The sequence below is a fragment of the Gavia stellata genome, chromosome 4 (genome assembly GCF_030936135.1).
Source record: "Gavia stellata isolate bGavSte3 chromosome 4, bGavSte3.hap2, whole genome shotgun sequence".
Classification (NCBI taxonomy): domain Eukaryota; kingdom Metazoa; phylum Chordata; class Aves; order Gaviiformes; family Gaviidae; genus Gavia; species Gavia stellata.
The window spans coordinates 58271040-58289772 of NC_082597.1; the positions used below are offsets into that span (position 1 = coordinate 58271040).

Below are 18733 nucleotides of genomic sequence, written 5' to 3' on the forward strand. Positions count from 1 at the left end.
GAAATGGGTTGGCAGGAACCTCACAAAGTTCAACGAGGAGAAGTGCAAAGTCCTGCACCAGGGAAGGAATAACCCCAGACACCAGTAAATGCTGGGGACCACCCAGCTGGAAAGCAGCTTGGCAGAAAAGGACCTGGGGTCCTGTTGGACACCAAGTTGAACATGAACCAGCAATGTGCCCTTGCAGCAAAGGACGCTGGTAGTATCCTGGGCTGCCTCAGGATGAGTGTTGCCAGCAGGTCGAGGGAGGTGATCCTTCCCAGACTACCTCTGGAGGTCCCTTCCAACCTCAGCCATTCTGTGATTCTGTGAAAGGGAAGAAAGAAGTATGCTTGAGAAGGAACATAGGAAGCACCTGGTAATATGCTGATCCCAGGAAAATAAGAGCACGATGAAGAACATTTCAAACTAGGGGACATCAGGTTGCCAAAGCCTCAGTGCCCTAGAATTCAGGCCGGTGAGAACAGTCTAACCAGAGGTCACAAAGCAGTAGAGGAAAGCAGCAGATGGCCATGGAGGAGTGCACACAGACTGCTTCCATGTTACCTGCCATCAAATCACAAACGCTGCACACAAATTGGAGCAGTATAGCTCGGTCCACTCTGGCTCAAGGGATAGTTTCCTATGGAAGCAGGAAGCTTCCTACTCATATATCCAACCCTTTTCCACATTGTTCCAAGCTCCCAAGAGCCCAGAGAGACTTCTCGCAGCTCTCTGCCTTGTCCACCCATCCATGCCTAAGGATGGCTGGAGACTGGAAGGCAAGATGAAATTGCCTGTCCCCCAGCTGGGGGAACACATGCATCCCTAGCCTCTCCCTGGGCCTTGCTCAGAGCAGGCAATGCTCGGCAGGTTGCTGTTTACATCATCTAGCCAGCGGTTGCCACAGTAACCGCACTTACGGATGAAGGATACAAGGTTCCTGGGGTAAGGGAACGACTGCCACCCGCCTGGGTATTGTCTCTATTGCATGGCAGGAAAGGATGATGCAGTTTTCTGAAGGTGAGAAAATAAATACCTTTCCCTACGCTACACCAAACTCGGCTTCCCGTCTGCTCCACTCTCCACAGCCCTGTGCTCTCTAGCAACTGCACTGCTTCCTTGAATGCTCAACCAAGAAGAAAAACTGCTTTAGACAAGAAGAGATCAGTCTACCCAGGCAGGAGCCATATTTTTTTTAGTTTCAACAGTAGATGTGCTCTGTGGCTCCACCAGACCCACCCCAGAAGGAATCAAGGCCTGACCCCAGTGAGGGTCACAGACCCTTTAGTGTCAATGGTTGAACTGATGTGTGAAGGGCTTGGATGGACAACTCACTGTCCCTCAGGGACCCTTCCAGTCTAGTTTTCTAATGAGATATGCTCACACTCACCTTCATGACGTGCAGGAGCAACAGTAGCAGAGGGAAGCCACACAAAACCAAAGCCTGGCAGACCTGATGGACCCCTATAGTGCTGCTCTCATCCCCATTCAAAGCAAGAGCAGCCCTGTGGCTTGAGGCAGGGCTTATCCCTCTGCTTCCACGGCTGGGGAGAGGAAGCATTTACAGGATGCAGGTCACCCATGGCTGGTGCCCTCAGCTACATGAAGAACAAAGGCAAGGCCAGGTAAAGGCTATTCCCCTCTGCTCCAAGTCCACCTCTGCTTTATAGCAAAGTCCTCAGGGAGAGGTGCACCAGATCAAAAGAAGTTACATGGTCATAAGAGATAGGGATCAGCCATCAACTCTGCTGAGCTCTGTTTTCAGCAGCAGCCACATGAAAAAGAAAACCTACTTAGCAGGCTCACTGTTTGGGATCCAAAGGACAAACTCCAAAGTCTCTTTGGAGAGGGCCCAAACGCAGGCTGTTGTGATCTGATTAGCTACTGGATGCCCTTCTGTTTCCCAGTGTGCCAGCCTGGGAGAGCCTTCAAACTCTCATCTGCTGGCTGGGAGAGCTGGGAAGGACAGAGTGAACAAAGCAGAGAGCACGAGAAGAACTCACCCTCAAAGCACCCTAGAAAAAAGGAGGCAACTGCTGGGCATGCTCTTGCTGTGCATCATCTCCTCTGTACACACACAGGTAACCAGCTCAGCCTATGCAATTTGCAGCCATACTGAGCATTCCCAGCTGTGGCTCCAAGCCACAACAACAGCGCTCGGATTTTCAGCCTGATACAAGAACTGAGCTCTGAAAAATAAGTCAGGGTCTGGGTATCTCTAATTAGGCAGCCAGAGTTAGCAGACACATTAGGTCTTGATCTTGCCTCTACTTGATGATGCAAGTGTTGGTCAGGCACTCATTGAGGGAGTACCAGTCCTCTGGTTGTCTAATTGGAGATGGGACAGACAAAAGGGAGAGACAGATGCATACAAAGGGGACCGATTAAGATGATGGGCAGTCTCTAGAGAGCTCTTTGGATGTTCTTTTGTTTTGGAGGCCCATTTCCTAAGTTATTCTGGGGGGGTGGGGGGAGAGACACTCAGCACCTGGAATTATCCTAGGGCCAGTAAGCTGCATCTAGTTCTGCCACATGAGCTGACACAGCACTAACTTACACTGAGGCTGGTTATTCAGCTGAACAGCTGATCTCTCAAGCAGCAGATGTGATGCTTGGTTACCACCAACAGCTGTTAAAGGGATTGAAGGATTTGGCTCCCATAAGAGGAAGGGAGGCAAAGTACCTTCAAGCAATTTCAAACGCTTTTCTTACCCAATCTGTTTTCTCCCTCTGGCCTGGGACCACAGCCAAACTCAGGAAGAGGATGCAGGGTATGGCAAGCTACAGTCCAGTGAAGGTCACCTCCAGGGGTACAGTGACATCCTCCCCTTCACTCAAAGCTTAGCGTAGTCAAGGATGACAGCAAAACCTTACCCGGGCAGTTCTCAGCCCTCTGCAAGCTAGATGCGGGTGACAGATTGCAGCTCACCCCTACCTCTAGCAGAGCAGGACACCACTGTGTCGGGGTCCACCTCACTAGCAGTGGGCAGACCTCAGGTGCTGCACAAGAAGTTCCAACAAGAAATCGCCCATGCTGTGAAATGCAAAGGCAGCTGGCAAAGATTGCATCACTCACTGCTCCAGTGCTCCTGGCTGGACCCTGCGCCCTATGCCAGAGCCCCACTGGCCACCTCTACCCTCAGCTCCAGTTCTGATACCCCAGTAAGAGACAGCAGCGAACAGCAGCATGCAGACACTACCCACAAGACATTGTCCACCCCTCTCTTGTCTACCCAGCAGCACCCCCTTGAGTGAGGAAAGGTCTTACCATGTCCTCATCTTTGAGGACTCAAAGATACCCAGGCCATTCTCATTTTGATGGGACCACAGGCAAATAAAGGAGGCCATTTCCAGCCTACGCTCACACTTTATTATATACAGAGACATGGTGAGTGTAAGAACATCAACATGGGACATAGACAGTAAGGCAGGCCCAAAGGCACTGCCCCCTGTCCCCTTGGTGCAACCACTCAGCATAGTTTATACAAATAATACAGTATTTGAACAATAAATAAGTTTGATAAATAAGATCAAGAAATTAAAAAAACGTAGAAAGACAAAGCAGCAAGGAATGATTTTGAGGGCTGCGACATGTTCACAGCAGTGACAATACCACCAACACCTCACCTGCACACCAGCAGCTGGAGCACAGACCCCCATCAGCCCTTTTCTCTCACCATACTATGGCAAAATCCACTGAGGAAGGGGAACCGGGGAGAGTCATATGGTTCACTACTGTGCTGTCGTGGTCTAGGAGCCCCCTCTCCTTCACAAGCCCCTTTCCAAAAGGGTGCTTGAAAACAAGGTACAACCACAGACCCACTGTGCCCGCTCACAGTTTGTCTGTTTGGCACAAAAAAACCCCTCAAACCAGTCTCTTCCCTTTCTATAGTCCTTTGGATGGACACTTGCACAGTTATTAACTGAGTCAAGGCAGGGGGTGGTGGGGGAAACATCTCGTAACAGGGGACAGAAGAGATGAAGCAATGCTCTCATTCATCGCTCCAGAGCTCCGGCACACTCCTTTTACACAGCCTGGCACCAATGGAGACTGGATGGGTGACAACACCAGCTGGTCCCCTGGTAAGGAGGGAGTTACCACAAGGACTGCAGGGATGCAGCTCAGAAGTGGAGTTACGAGTGAAGGGACAGCAGTTAAAGGCCGCCACTGGTTATCTACGAGAAACATAATAATAAGACAGCCGGTCCCTAACCCCTGCGGAGGGAGAGGCCACAAAGACACACTGATTTGACCCCTGTCAACCTCAAGGCCTTCAGCTCACTCTCGAGATGCTGGCAGCTGGCATATGAGGGAGAGAAGGACTCTGTCCATCGTGGATAGCTTTCAGCAGACAGGAGACAACTTGAACCCTGCCCCCTCCTGCCACAGCCTCCCCCCCCCCCCCCATTTTGCCCCCAGAGAAGGGCATTGGAATGTGAAGAAACCAGAAATCGAGGGAATAGGGCAGTGAGAGAGAAATGGGAACAGATGGAGATCTGGGATGGGGAACCCGACCCCTCTGCCCTCACATGTACAGAGTGCTACTCATCAAGGCCCGGTATCAAGTCCGCAATGCTGTCCACATAGTAATTGGGCACCAGATCCCTGGCAGCAGCGCTGTCGCTGGCCATGTAGGCCTGCGCCTCTTCCAGGCGGGAGACACCTGTCAGGGTAAGGATGGTTGAGAGGCCGCAGTTCTTGCCAAAGAGGATATCTGTCTCCAGACGGTCTCCCACCATGAGGGTGCGGGATGGGTCAACGCCGAAACGCTCCACGATGCAATCAAACATGTAGGTGTTCGGCTTCCCCACCACCAGTGCCTTGCGGCCCGAAGCGGTTTCCACCGCGGCTGTGAGGCTGCCAGTCCCTGGAGGGGGGGAAGGAGGAGAAAATGAAGTAGCTGTGGGCTAACAGGGAGCTGGCTGTGGGCAGCTCAGCGCCCTGGGGCCCGTCAGAGGATGAGCAAGTGGGGTGCTCGCAACATGGCTTCAGGAGGTGACGGGGATGCGTGAGGGCAGCCCTGCCCGCCCTGATGCTCAGCGAAACACCTCGCCCCGTCTCGGGATGACGGCCTCCAACCGAGGCCAACCCCGCCACCAGCACCCCCGCCGGCCTCGGCCCTCCGCACCCCCCGGGGCAGCAGGGGAGAAGGCGCGGGCTCACCGGGGGTGCGCTGGCCGTCGCTGAGCGGGTGCCAGGGGTCGGGGTCGGTGGCCACCAGGAGGCACTGCGGGTCGCGCAGGTAGCCGCAGGCCTGCGCCAGCTTGGCGAAGGTGAACTGGTCGTCGTAGCCCACCAGGACGGCCCGCACCGGCTCGGCGGCGCCGGGCGCCGGCTCGCCCTCGCCCGCCAGGCGCAGGCCGGCGTCGCGCACCTCGCCGCGCAGCCCCTCGCCGCCCAGCACGAAGACGCGGCCGCCCCCGTTCCCGATCCCCCCGCCGCCGCCGCCGCCGAGGAGGCGCTGGCGGAGGAAGAGCGCGGAGCAGAGCGCGGAGCTGAAGACGTGCTCGGCGCGGACGCCGCGGAAGCCAAGGCGGCTGAAGCGCCGCTCCAGCTCGGCCACGGAGCGGCGGCTGTTGTTGCTGACGAAGAGGGCGGCCTTGCCGCTGCGCCGCAGCCGCTCCAGCAGCTCGGGAGCGCCGGGGACGGCGCGCTCGCCCGCCCACAGCACGCCGTCGCAGTCGAAGAGCAGCCCCTGCGCCGGGCCCAGCACCTCCCGCAGCCCCGCGCCGCTCAGCCGCCGGCAGCTCGCCATGCCGCCGCCGCTGTAGTCCTCCCGCCCGCCGGCCGGCCGCCGCGTCCCGCCCCGCCCCACCGCCCGCCAATCACCGCCCCCCGCCCGCCGGCCGCCACCAATGGGAGGCGGGGAGCGCGGCGAGCGGCAGCCGCCCGGCCCTGTCGCCCTCGAGGGGAAGGGGCGGGGCCGAGCGGCGGGAGGCCGGCTCCCAAAGTGACAGCCGCGCCGCCCTGTTGGCTGCTGAGGGAGACGGTGAGGAGGCGGGACAGAGCTGGAACGCGCTTGCCGATTGGCTAAAGCCACCCTCGCCAGCCACCTCCTCCCCCGGGTGAACACGCGACGGCAGGGCGGCCCCTGCTGAGGGGTGGGGCCTGTGGGCCGCGGAGCTCCCGTTGCCCTTTGGCCCTGTCTCTCCGCCGGTAGGGGGAGCCTGCTGCCCTCCCGCCCTAGGGCGGAACCGTGCCTCTCCGCGGTGCCGCCCCCTTCCTCCTTCCCGGCTGCAGCCTGCGCGGCGCTTGGGGCTGCCCCGTGCGCCCTGCTCGCATCTGCCTGTGACACCAGCTCTTTAAATAATTTAGTTGCAAAATATATACATATATTTATATATCTGTCCGTGTCTGTGTGTTCCTGGGGCAGCACATTTTAAGGCAAAATGGGGCAGGAGGGGCTGGGATTGGTGCTGTGTGCCTGCACGTGGTCCCACAGGGCCAGCCTGCCCATGCCGGCCCAAAAAATGCAGGCAGTGCCTGGGAGCCTCCCCACCTCCCCACTTCCCCCCCTCCTGGACATGGGAGGACTCCTGCGGGGGCCCAAGTGGGGTGGCTCATCTGGGATCGGGGGATCCTGGGCCGGGAGCTGGGTCCCGTAGGGGTGGCAGGGCCTGAAGCCCAGGCCGGCTCCTCAGCAGGGACATGGTGGGTGCAGGGAGGAAGGCTCTGTGGAGGCGGGAGGGCAAGAGGAGGCGGGCGGAGGGTCCCAGCTGGTGTGAGCCAAGGGAGCAAGATGGAGGAGCTGAAGGGGCGTGCTGTCCCTCAGGCCACCCCGGCATTTCCACAGTACCTGCTGGGTCCTGAAAGGATACCAGACCCCATCTCCCCGGCCCTGCAGTGCCCCTGCACCCCCCACCCTGCTCAGTTCTCCTCCGGGGGCCGTCCTGCTGGCAGCGATGTGGCCAGGGGGCTCCTTCCTCCCACAGGCAGCAGTTGCCCCTCGTCTGTGGCTCCCGGGGCACAGTCCATGGCAGCTGCCGCATCAGCCTCGCCGGTGGGAGGCCTTGGGGATGGCGGGGTGTCTTGGCTGTGGCGACGTGCCGGCTGCGGGGGGAGTGGCGGCGGGACGGAGGGGGCTCGGCTGGGCACCCCAGTCATCCGTCGTGGCCGGGCTTTGGGGCTTGCTGTGTGCTCGGGGGCCGCCGGCGTGGGAGCCGTGCTCCGGGGCTGGGCCACAGGTGTCGGCAGAATCATAGGTCGGGCTGGAGCCGGGCGCTTGCCTGGAAAGAAAGCTGAGGTGGGCTGGGGTCCCCTCTGCCGGGGTGTCTCCCCAGGGCAGAGGGGGCTGCGCTGCTGGCTGTGGGTCAGGCAGGGGGCTGCAGGCAAATTGATGGACAAGCTGCCCCTTGCCCAGCTCCCATACTGGAGACCCAAGTGCACGACAGCTTTCGGAGACTTTCCCCACTCTCTTCCCTTTACCAGGGGCTGTGAGCTTTGACACCTCTTTACGGGGGGGTGTTCATCCCCACACTGGTGGACTGGCCACATCCACCCTTACAATCCCACCTTGGCTGGGGATGGAGCACACAATGAGGGGCCAGATCCTGGCCTTGCTGCCCCAGCCAGAGGCCCTTCCACTCATTTGGTGGCAGGGACGTCCCTAGTGCCCTTTCTTGTGGGGAATGGCAAGATGAAGGCAAACCGGGGGAGGTGGTGTTGGGGGGGTGTCGTCTCCCAAGCACTGTGCCATCTGGGGCACCCTAACCTTTGCGTGCGGTGTCGTCAGTCATCTGTGGAGCCGGTGGCCCCGTGGCTTCGGGAGACGGTCTGGTCACCGCTGGGGATGCTGCCTGGGACCTGGCCTCAGGGTCCCTCAGCATGCTGCGCAGAGAATGGGGCAAGTCAGGCTTTGGTTGGGCATGGCGGTCCTAGCAGCAAGGCACCTTGCATCCATCTGGCAAGGATATGGCCCATGGCGTGGGGTGGGATGAGGGGAGGACACGGGGAGAGCTGGGACAGCCAGAGCCCCCAGCTTCTGCTGGACTTACGCCTCTCCATCTGGGAGAGAGAGGGTGCTGGCCGGAGGGGACTCGGGGGGCGGCTCTTCCACCAGCGTGGCCTCGCCAAGTTCGCTGTTTGCAGGCGGCGTGAACATGCCCGAGACGTTGAAATCTACCTCTGGGTGGACAGCAAGGAGGAGACCCCGCGAGGAAGCGCTTGCTGTGCGCAGCTTCCCCTGGTGACCCCACAGTGGGGAACCAGAGCGGTCTCCCGCTTCCCTCCTCCTGGGGATGGAGAAATGTCCCTTTCCCTTCCTCCTCCCTTCACTCTCTGCTGCAGCCCCCTGAGTGAGGCCCTGGCCCTACCTCCAGGGAAGAGGGTGTCCGCGTTCTGGATGAGGGCTTCCACCACGCCCACCACCTGGATGGAGGAGGCCGAGGCCAAGTCCAGTTGCACAGGGTCTCTGAGAGACAGGGGTGGGGGAGGCATCAGACAAGGGGTTTGGGGGCATTAGTCCTTTTGGTGTTCATTCCTGAGGGGGCAGAGCCCAAAGGGGAGACAGCCCAGCTTATGTGGGTGGTAGTGTGGGAGGTGGGCCTTGTTCCCAGTCCTGGAAACCCTAGTTTGGTGTTGGAGGCCAATGGTGTTGGAGGCCACCCATGTCACAAGTGCTCCGGGTCTCAGCCTCTTCCTCTGCTACTTTGCAGAGTGGCTAAGCGGACACATGCTTGGCGAGGGGACGGGTCACTCGGGGACTGCAGGGACAAGGGACAGGACTTGAGGATGGAAGATGCGCGGGTGCTTTAGACCAGCCTGAAGGCTGCAGGATCAGCCTTTCCTGCGGCGTTAGTGCTCAGGGCACCCTGAGCTGCTTCCCACCCCTCCAAGCCACGTCTTACCCTGTGCTCTGCTGCGTCCACAGCAGGTTGGGGCCCAGCACGATGGCGATGTTGCTGGGGGTCATTTTATTCAACTCCTGGTGTTCAGCCAGCTTGGCTAAAAACTTGATCAGATACCTTTGGGATAAAAGGAAGGTGAGCGGGCAGTAAGGACAGATTCGGGGAGGGAACGGCTGCCCCTGGTGATTGCTTGGGGCCAAAAAAGCCCCATCCCTGCAAAACACCTCAGATTGTTGTAGCTCTCCCGGGGCAGGCGGCTGCAGATGTCTTGCAGGCTCTGTACGCGGCCATCAACATCCTTTAAGCTGCGAGAGAGAAGAGGGAGGAGCGGAGAGCTCAGCCCACTCCCTATGTCAGAGAGGGACACGGTGTGCAAGGGAGGAAGGCCAGTGTTGGCTACCTCGTGCGGGCCATAGCCCTGGGAATGGAGATGCCCTGCTGCTGCCTTTACTGGGCAGCTAAGGCAGGTATTCACAGAGGACAAAATTGCACCCCAAAGGCTCAGCAGGATTTAATATGATACGAATATAACTTGAGGGTGGGCCTGGGGGTGAGCACTGCCTTGCCACAAGCAACAACCCTGTTTCACCATGACTACGTGGGTCAATGGCACTGGGCTGATCCCTTTTAGAAAGCTGCCCTCCCCCTTCCCCCAGGCTTTTTGCTGTACCTCCTCTGCCACTCCTTGCATCCTGAAAGCAAGAGGCCAAACTGGGCTGGTGGGCCAGTGGGATGGGGCTCATGGCATTGAGGCCAAGTGGGTCTTCATAGGCTAAGCTCTTCTTGCAATTAAAAAGGCTGCAGCCTTCCCTGTCGCCCTGCTGTGTTTTTTATTGCTATTCTCCAAGATTTTGGGCCATCTGGATTGCTGCCAAGCATGGGACAGACCAGGCGCTGTGTTCTTATCTCCCCACATGGCAAACGAGGCCGAGCAGCCCTGCTGGGAGGGACAGAGGGAGGGTGGCGGGGGGGCTTTTTGAGCCTCACCAGGCTTTTCCAACCCAACACCCAGACCCACCTGGCCACTTTGACCCATTCATTGTAGAGCTCGAAGGTCATCAAAGGCTGGGGCAGCTCCCGCAGGTAGGATTTCAGCGCACCTGGGAGGGGAGGGGAGCGGAGGGAGTGATGGTGGCTGGGGGACGGCAGGGACTGCCCGATTGTGTCCCCCTGCCCCGCCTTGCTGACACCCACCGGCCACAGCGTGGGGGTCCGAGTAAAACTCCTCCAGGGCATTGGAGCCGCTGGCCAAGCTGCTCTTCAGCTTCTTCAGCACTGAGGCGCCCGCTGCCAGCCGGAAGAGTCCCTGGGGATGGGGCAAAGAGGGAAGGGATGTGGGGGGCTGCATTTTGGGGGGGAGGGTGGCGGGAGGGTCAGGAGCACTGCCTACCTCCTCCCTCATGCCAGAGGCCAGCAGCATCATGACACAGGCTTCAATGGGCAGTGCGATCTCCCGTCCCAAGCTCTTAAGGTGTGTCTCTAGGGGCACGCCGTAGTACCCCGCCACCGGGGTGTCTGCAGCAAAGGAGGGCTCTAGAAGAGGGAGGTGAATGTTGGGAGGGACGGCAGCTGCTGCGGCCATCTGGCTTCTAGCCATGCCAGCATCTCACTCCGAGCTGGGGCTGGCTGGGTAGAAGCAGAGGCAGGGCAGGCAGCATCCCCATCCCGCCTCAGGCTGTGGTCCCCATCCCACCAGCCGATGTGGGAGGCAGCAGCAGGCATAGGGAGGGAAAACCGGCCTTTCCCAGCCTCACCGGCCACGCTCGCGTCCCCTGGGGTTGGCTGCGGCTTTCCCCAGGCTGCGTGGAGAGCTGGCGGGTACCTGTGTGGCTGTGGCTTTCCTTCAGCTCCGCCAGAGCTGAGTCCAGCGATCCCAGGGACTGCCGATGGTACTGGGCTTGGATTTCCAGCAGCTGCCAGACAGGGAATATGCGAACAGCACTCAGTTCAGCACCCTCTTGGAGAGACTCCCATCCCCAGGACATTGAACCCACATGGAGACGGGGCAAAGGGGGAGCTGCAAGGGGAACCCCCCCGGGGTTCTTGGGACCATGGCTATAGTGAGGGGTAGAGGGCAAATTGAAGATGGGGGTCATCGGGACAAGCCGCTCTGTTTGCAGTTGGTGCTAGCAGCGACGTGCATCCGCAGTGCATGGAGCAAGGCCAGCTTTGGGCACCTGCTGGTGCCTGGGGCTGTCCTCTGTCCTGTCTGGAGGGCTTGGTGTGGATGGGGACAAAGCTGTGCTCACACATACCCTGGGAGTTGTTCACATGCGGAAGAGGAGTGCAAGAGAGGACTTACTCTGATGAAGTAGCTGGCATAGCTGTCCTCTTTGGTGGAGAAGTGGTAGAGGTCAGCCATGTACTCGTCCTGGGAAGGGAGACACAGAGAAGAGCAACCTTCCACCTCCGCCCTGGCGCCCAAGGAAGAGGGGATGTCTTCACAAAGCCCCCCATCTGGGCTGTGAGTCACCCAGACAGGGTCTCCTGGGTGTGGTGGGGAGGCAGGTTGGGACCACATGGGGATTCCTCCTTGCCCCCATCACTTGCATTCGGGTAGCCTCAGCAACCTGCCTTACGATCAGGGCCCTGGCACAGGAGGCTCAGGGACAAGAGGTCCCTGCACCTCCAGCTCCAGCATGCCCGTGGGATCTGCCAGACAAGACACTGGGCTTTTCAGAGAAACAGGGCAGAAGTGGAGAAAGCTGATGTGAAAGTCCCCTGCCACCCAGAACAGACCCCAGCTTGGCTGGCTCCCAGCCTGAGGGAACCCCATAAGCTCCCTGCTCTAGCTCCTGGAGCCTCCTCTCTGCAGCAGCTTGTGCTTTGAATCCTTTACTCTTCTTCTTCCCTGGGCTTGGGGCATCTCCCTATTTCTGCTCCTCGAGGGTCTGGTTTGCTTGCAGAGGGCAGGACGTGCCAGCTGGCTGCATCTGTCTTGGCGTGGGGTCCCCTCGGATGGAACCGCTGGAGGGGAGCAGGTCTTCAGCCCTGGAGTTGCCCCGCAGGAGAGAGCAAGCGATGTTCTCACCTTGCACTGCTCCACCTTCCTTTTCACCTCCTCCTCCTCTTCCTTCAAGATCTCCATTTTGTTGGCAGCAGAAGATGCCCCGGGGCCAGCGCCAGCACCAGAGCTGTTACTGGAGCTCTTAGCAGCTTGGTTCAGCCTTTGCGGTGGAAGAGAAGAGGCACACCCACAGCCTCAGCATCAGGGACATGGGGTGGGACGGGGGTGCAGAAGGGGTATGGGGACCATGAGGGGGATGGCAAGTCACAGTACTGCCCTGTGGTGGCTTTCCTTGGCCAGCGTCTCTCATTTCCCTCCCCCAGAGGAAGACACTGCCGCACCAAGGGGTGTGACCTGATCAAGATGGGGAGCACTCAGCATGGTTGCCTGAAACACCCAGGGTCTGTAGGACCCTTCCCATGCCTTTCTTCGTGAGATGTTCCCTCCTCTCCTCCCTTCAGACAAAGGGAGAGCAGGGTGGAAACAAGCCACCAGCGACCCACAGCTGCCCCACTCTCCCAAACAAGCCCGGAATGGCACAGGCTACCCCGCAAGAGTCAGAGTGGGGCGATCACAGCAGCATCGAGCAGTGCCAAGGCACTTTGCTGCCTTCGGCAATGGCACTGTCCTTCTCTCCTGTGCCATGGAGCCAGCATCTCAGCCCAGAGTGGGATGCACCCACAGATAGGGGCTGGCTGGGTGCTCCTGAAGAGCTGTTGCCTCTTTGACTTCACCTCCAGCCCTGGGAAATTTGCTCTCCAGGGCAGTCATCTTCCTCTCTCCCCCAACTTGTCTGGGGGCTGCACCCCATGTGCACTGCTCCCCCCAGCCATGGTGTGCCCTGTACCGGCTCTTGATGGTGTTCCAGTCAGAGATCAACTTCTGGAGGGTCTTCTTGTGCTTCAGGATGACGGGAAGTTCCTCCTGTGGGAGAGAGGGGCCAGAGGGAGTTGCAGAGGCTTGGGTACATGGGAAGGGGAGGTGGGATGGGAGAGTGGAGCTGGGAGGGCAGTCAGGTCTACCTCGCTGAGCTTGTTGAGGGGCTGCAGGACATCGTGCTCCAGGGTGATCTCAAACTCAGCCAGGATTTTGGCCAGTGAGCTCTGTATGCAGCAGCCCATCTCCAGGGCTTTCCTGTGTGGGGGACAGAGATGAAAAAACTGTGCCTGGAGTCATGCCACCCTCCGACCCAACACCCCCACCATACCCATACCCATGTGGGACCCTGAGCGAGCCCCTCGCCCCCTCTGCAGTTGGAGGTTGAAGGCACCAGCCTCCTGTGAAACCAACATTTGCTCTGAGGACAGGGTTTGACAGTTCAGCTTGGCCGTGGGAGCCCCTGAGCCAAGACAGTGGCTCTTCCAGGGTCTGGCATCTTTCAGGGTTGCCCTCCAGCCCTTTTTCCCACTGGCACTTACCCAATGCTGGACTCTGCATCCAGTTCCTTGAAGCTCTCAGCCATCGTTGTGGACAGTGCCATCAAGGGCAGCTTCTTCTGCACAGAGCCAAGGATTCAGGAAAGGGATGGTGAGCTGGCATGTGGCAGCTCCCTCCCTGTGAAGCATGACACCATGGCATGGGAGCAAGTAGCCAAACCCTGCGCTGGGTCCTCACATCTTCCCCTGGCCCACCCAGCCCCGTTGACCCTGGGGCCTGAGGAAGGGCCCTTTGGATGTCCCTTCAGCCAAAGCCAGGATCCAGTTAGGTAAACAAGGCACCGAGGCTCCATAGTCAGTTAGAAAACCTCCAGTCTTCTCTAAAATAGTACCCTGTGGAGGACCGTGACACTGATGAAGGCCCTCACCAAGCCCAGCCCTGCCACAGCTTCAAAGGTACAATGCAGTTTAATCACTGAGAACAGTTAAGCCAAGCTGGGACTTGTCAGGCTGCCAAGAATAAAGAAGCCCACAAAATCATGGGGGGGCTAAGGAAAGTGCAGGGGGATCCACTGTTTGCTTCCCAGACAAGGACCAGCCGAGCACCAGCCAAGAACAGGGTGGCAGGTTCAAACCAAGGAGGAAGAAGCGGTAGCACCACTGTGCCCGGCTGCGCTGTGGTGCTCCTCACCACAGGGCACCGTGGGTGCCAGAGGTTCACAGGGGTTCAGGAAGGGACATGGACAACAGGGCTTTGGAGGGTTATTCAACACAAAGACACCGTCTCTGTCTCAGGAGGCCTCAAGTTAGTCGTGGTTGAGAGGGTTGCCCTACTCTGCTCTACCTGGGCATCTGCTGGTGGCCACTGCTGGAGATGGGACCTGGTCTAGGCTTTAGGCCACCCTTCAGCAAAGCCTGCAAAGCAGGGGCCTTGTGTCTCCTTTGCTGGTGGAGGACAGAGCCGGAGTGAGTGCGGGCTGTGGTGGGACTCTACTCACCACTCGCTTGTCCATCTCAGAGCCGCATTGCCCCTGCAGGCAGGCTTGGAGCCTCTTGGACACACTGTGAGCTGCTCGCTTGGCTGGCTCGATCCTCTGCTCTATCTGGGGGCAGAAAGGTGGGACTGGGGAAGCCCTTTTGCCAACCATGGGTGCCCTGAGGCCATCTCCCCACCACCCAGCCCTGGGAGTGGGTGAGCCTGCCCAGCATCCTGCCGCAGCCCAGAGCATCCCGGTACAGGGAAAAGGGAGCACAGCTCCTGGTCTGGATTCATCCCTCTGTGAGCAACTGGGGAAGCCCTTTCCCTTGGCAGGAGACTGCCATTCCCTTAATGCCATGGTCCTGGAGCCGCCCTCCATCACGCGGGCAAGATCCCAGCCCCGTGACGTGGACGTGCTGCCATGGAAAATCGCAGGCAGGAACGGGGCAGGTTTCCATGCCCAGGCACAAGCAGGCACAAGCCTGCTGGCCCAGCCCATGCCTCACCTGCAGCAAATCTTCAGGCAGGAGCTCAGTTGCTTCCTGAGCTCTGTGGAGGAAGGAGAAAGAGCCATCAGCAGATGGGGGTGACCTCCACCCAACCTCCTTGGGAAGGCAGGTCCCTGTGCATCCCACCCATCTCTCTTTGGGCTCCTGGGAGCAGGATTCGTTGGCTATGGCCTGACCATCCTACACAAGGCTATGGGCAGAATGAGCCCGGGAGCATGAGAACAGCGGGAGCAGGGCAAGGCGGCCAACTTTGCTGGCTTGTGGACACCCCATCAGACAGGGCCTCCAGTTCAGAGCACCACAGTCAAAATGTCCAGATGTGGCCTTTGTTTTTGGAGACAGGGTGCCTATCGGGGCCATGGCAGAGGTGGGAAGTTTGCTGCTGAAACCTTCTACACCTGACCGCCCGCCTCTCCCCTGAAGGCGAATCCAGGGCAGTGCTGTTGGAGCCCGGCATGCATCTTTGCAGGGCAGGGCATCCACCAGCTGTGGGGCCACCGGTGCCGGAGCAAGGTTATCTTTGTGGTCAAGCTGGAGACAGAGACCAACACCAGCTGCTCCAGAAATGCCTATATGAAACCAGCTTTCTGCTTGGTTTTGCAGCAGGTATTAGGAGTGAATCTGGCAAAGGGAACTTCTGGTTTGCAGCAAATTCTGCTCAAAACCAAATTTAAAACCCACCAGCCGCCATCACCACCAAACCTTCCTGATGCCTATCATAGAGGAAACCTCTCTTCATGGTCTGCTGCCATTGCTATGCCCTGGGAACCCCATTTGCTTTTCCTCTGCTGCTGCTGCTTTTTCCCCAGTTCATGTTTCTCTCTTTTCACCGCCCACCAGAGCCAACGTGGGACGAGGCCGTGGAGCCACAGGAAATGGGGGCGGATGGTTGAAGGCAAGCAAAATCACGTGAGATTGCGGCCCGTGGAGGAGAGGCTCTGCAGCGGGTAAAGAGCTTGCTCTTGGACTGCATGAGCTGCTTGAGACCTCCTGCCTGCCCAGCATTAAATGAAAGGGAGGTGCATCTAACATGGAGATGAGACATCTTGAGGGAGGAGGGATGGCAAAGGGGATCACGCTCCCCTCCGGGGAATGCAAGAAGAGCAAAAGGCCACCAGGATGTAGGAGCTGCTTCCCTGTGGCCGGTCTGCTGGGCTAGCTGAAGGACCTCAGTGGTTCAGGGGACACAGTTGGTCCTGCTCAGCCTCCCAGTGCTGGGGAACCTGCGGAGGTGGCTGTAGGAAAGAAGTAATGAGGCGGCTGGGAAGGGAGGACCCAGCCCTGTAATTTCAGTTCTGGGTTTTGCAAGGGGAGAGCTTTGGAAAACCGAAGAGAAGAATAAGGAAGTAGCAGAGGTAGGATGGGGCCGGTGGGATTTGTGTGAAGCTGTAAGTTGTCCATGGGTCTTCTGAGGATCCCCGGTCCTCTCCTCGAAGGGCATCCCAGGACACCCACACTACTGGGCTGGCTAGAGCTATGCAGGGCATCTGGCTCCCGTGGGGCACCCTGGGCTCAGCGGAGAGGGCAGGTCCCAGCTCCTAACATCCTCCTGGTCACGGGACAGCCCAGGGCATGTGGTTGGAAGGTCACTCCCCATTTCCCTCACATCCTGGGGAAGCCAAGCTCAGGAAAGTCCTGTTTCCAGGTGGATGCAGCATCTGTGGACCCTGGGAGAGGTAGCCAGGCTTGGGGATCATGTCCCTGCTGAGCAGCACCAGTGCAGCCTTCCCATTGCCCCACAGAGCCACAGCCTCTTGGCTTACACTGAAGATGCTCTAAACCCAGGGTTGCTCCCCCTTTCCCCTTTTCCCTGGCCACCAGCCTTGGGAGGTCAGTCCAGCCCCGGTGCAAGCCCTCTGGGACCCACATCTTGCTCCCTCCCAGCCCTCTGGCACAGGTAGAGGAAAAAGTCCTTACCGGCTGGTGGTGTTGGGATGGGACAGCTGTTGCCGCATCCGATTAAACTGCCTCTTCATCATCTTGGGAGCCGGGAGGAGACCACGAGAGCCACTCTGCTTGGCTGTACCTGCTCAGCACCCCTCGGCGATGCTTGGCATCGGATGCCGGCAACCCCTTGGCGCCCCAGAGCCGCTCTGCCCCTTGCTTTTCCCTGAGGACCTCTCCCTCCTTACTCCTCTCCTTCCTCCTTCCCTCGTTCCTTTCTGTTTCCCCAGCTGGTCCCCTCCCTTGTCCCTCCCCGGGGATGCCCTGCCTGCTTTCTCTTCCCCTCCCTTGGACTCCCTTCTCTCACTCTCTCTCTTTTTCTGAGCTTCCTTCCTCCTCCGTCAGCCCCTCCGCTGCAGATCAGGTAAGAGCAGTTCAGGGCTCCTGCTCCGCTCTGTGTTCCTGTCACCACCCCACAAGTATAAATAACTTCAGCCCAGCCTTAAAGGGGAAATATTATTACAGCAAACACGTAACAAGGCAGGACAAGCACACGCTGCTGCCGAGCCCAAGAGAAAGGCCCATTCTCTGTTTCTTGCTCTCTGTCTCAGCCAGGGTGGTTTTTCCCCCCCTTGCCTTGCCCACCACCAGCTGTGCTGCAGGGCAGCCCATGGCCATGCCAGCTGGCTGTGCAGTGCATACGGCATGCCTGGTGTACACCCTGCCCCACCTGGTCACCCGAACTCTGCCAACGCCCCTTGGGTACCTCTCCGTGCTTGTAGGTGCAGATCCAGCCTCTTTCCCCCCCCACGACATGTCCCGCTCATTGGCACAAAAGCAGGAGGGTGAGCAGCAAAGCCACCCCTGCAACCCCTTCTGCACCCCCCATCGCACTTTCCCTCCCTGCCATCGCCGAGGCTCTCTGGAGCCACCGCAAGCTGCAGCCGAGGGCTGTCGCCTCGTGTGCTGGGGAGGCCCCCTTCCTCCCCACTCCCCCACTGCTGGCAGGGCTCCTCCAAGCAGGGTGGCTGAGCCAAGCGCAGAGCAGCAGCACCCGCGCACAGTTGCACGGGAACCACAAACTCCCGGTTCCCAGGCTCGGGTTCTGCCTGCTCTCTGCAGAGCTGCACCAGGGCTCAGCTTTTTTTTTTTTTGGTTTAAAAACATCCCCCTTACACCACCACCACCTTTACTCCTGGCTCTATGAGACGTAAACCTCGCTTTATTTCTGGCTACCTGCAGCTGGGACTTTCCTCATTCTGCACTAAGAAAGAGCGGAGGTTGCTGTCAGCTGGGTTACGTGGCTGGCAAAGGAACTAGCACCCGAGCCCAGACGGGAAGCGGTCAGTTTGTGGGTAGATGAGACAAGCAGCAAAGGAAAAAGAGGCGGAAGGGCCGCTCCACCTGTACTCTGAAGCCTGAGGAGCAATAATTTCGGGGGTGCTGGGCTCTGCTCCTTCTCAGTGGCGAGGAGAGCCTCCAGTGCTGGACCTCTGCTTTTAAGCAGGGACTGAGCAAGCGAGCACCGTTCTCCCTGCCTGAACACCAGGTTGCTCTAAACCTGTGGCCAAGCATGCCTGATGTCCCAGCCATGAGCCCTGTGTGGTTGCAAGGGCTTCAAGGACCTATTGTAAAGACACAGAAAAGCCCCCCCTAGACCCTCGCTGGCTGCATCAGGCAGTGGCCAAGCCGTGGCCTCTTTCCTCCCATGCAATGTCAGAGACTCGCTCCCAGCCCCGGGCTGCTGCTTGCAGGAGCAGATCCCCCTCCCTGCACCCCTGCAACAAAACTGCCCCGGGGAGCCGCTTCCGAGAGGCAGCCGTGGGGGAGAGGAGGAAGTGCTGCTACAGGCAGTGGTGAAGCTGCTAACAGCCATGTGGGACACGGGAGCAGGCTCAAGCCCTGTTCCCCGTGGGCTGTGGGGCACAGACCCCTGCCCACTGCCTCTCCCCGGGGAGGGAGGGAGGCAGGCAGCAGCCAGCTTGCAGCCTGGAAGTGACTCTGCTCTCAAACAGGAATTGAGAGCAGCTGGGGGACTTCCATCATCCCCTCTCCCTGCTCACGGGAGTGGGGAAATCATTGTGGCAAGGCCCCGGGTGACTGGGGGATGAGTTACAGGATTGCAGGGGCAGGATCTGAGCTGGAAATG

At 59.0% G+C, this 18733-nt stretch overlaps 2 protein-coding genes across 2 annotated transcripts; both read right to left on the reverse strand.

Moving 5' to 3' along the window:
• Positions 1–4478: 4478 nt before the first annotated feature.
• On the reverse strand, positions 4479–5738 carry PDXP (pyridoxal phosphatase). The gene is made up of 2 exons (XM_059817103.1): positions 5147–5738; positions 4479–4850 (listed from the first exon to the last, which is right to left on the reverse strand). Exons 1-2 carry the CDS (start codon positions 5736–5738, stop codon positions 4525–4527), a joined length of 918 nt encoding a protein of 305 aa, XP_059673086.1. The 3' UTR covers positions 4479–4524.
• A 1112-nt stretch (positions 5739–6850) lies between these two features.
• On the reverse strand, positions 6851–16679 carry SH3BP1 (SH3 domain binding protein 1). Its single transcript, XM_059816702.1, has 18 exons — positions 16618–16679; positions 14698–14740; positions 14211–14315; positions 13255–13331; positions 12859–12970; positions 12684–12760; positions 11861–11996; positions 11132–11200; positions 10652–10742; positions 10220–10362; positions 10024–10135; positions 9848–9929; positions 9054–9134; positions 8830–8946; positions 8296–8393; positions 7978–8107; positions 7695–7810; positions 6851–7209 (listed from the first exon to the last, which is right to left on the reverse strand). Exons 1-18 carry the CDS (start codon positions 16677–16679, stop codon positions 6851–6853), a joined length of 2010 nt encoding a protein of 669 aa, XP_059672685.1.
• Between the last annotated feature and the right edge of the window lie 2054 nt (positions 16680–18733).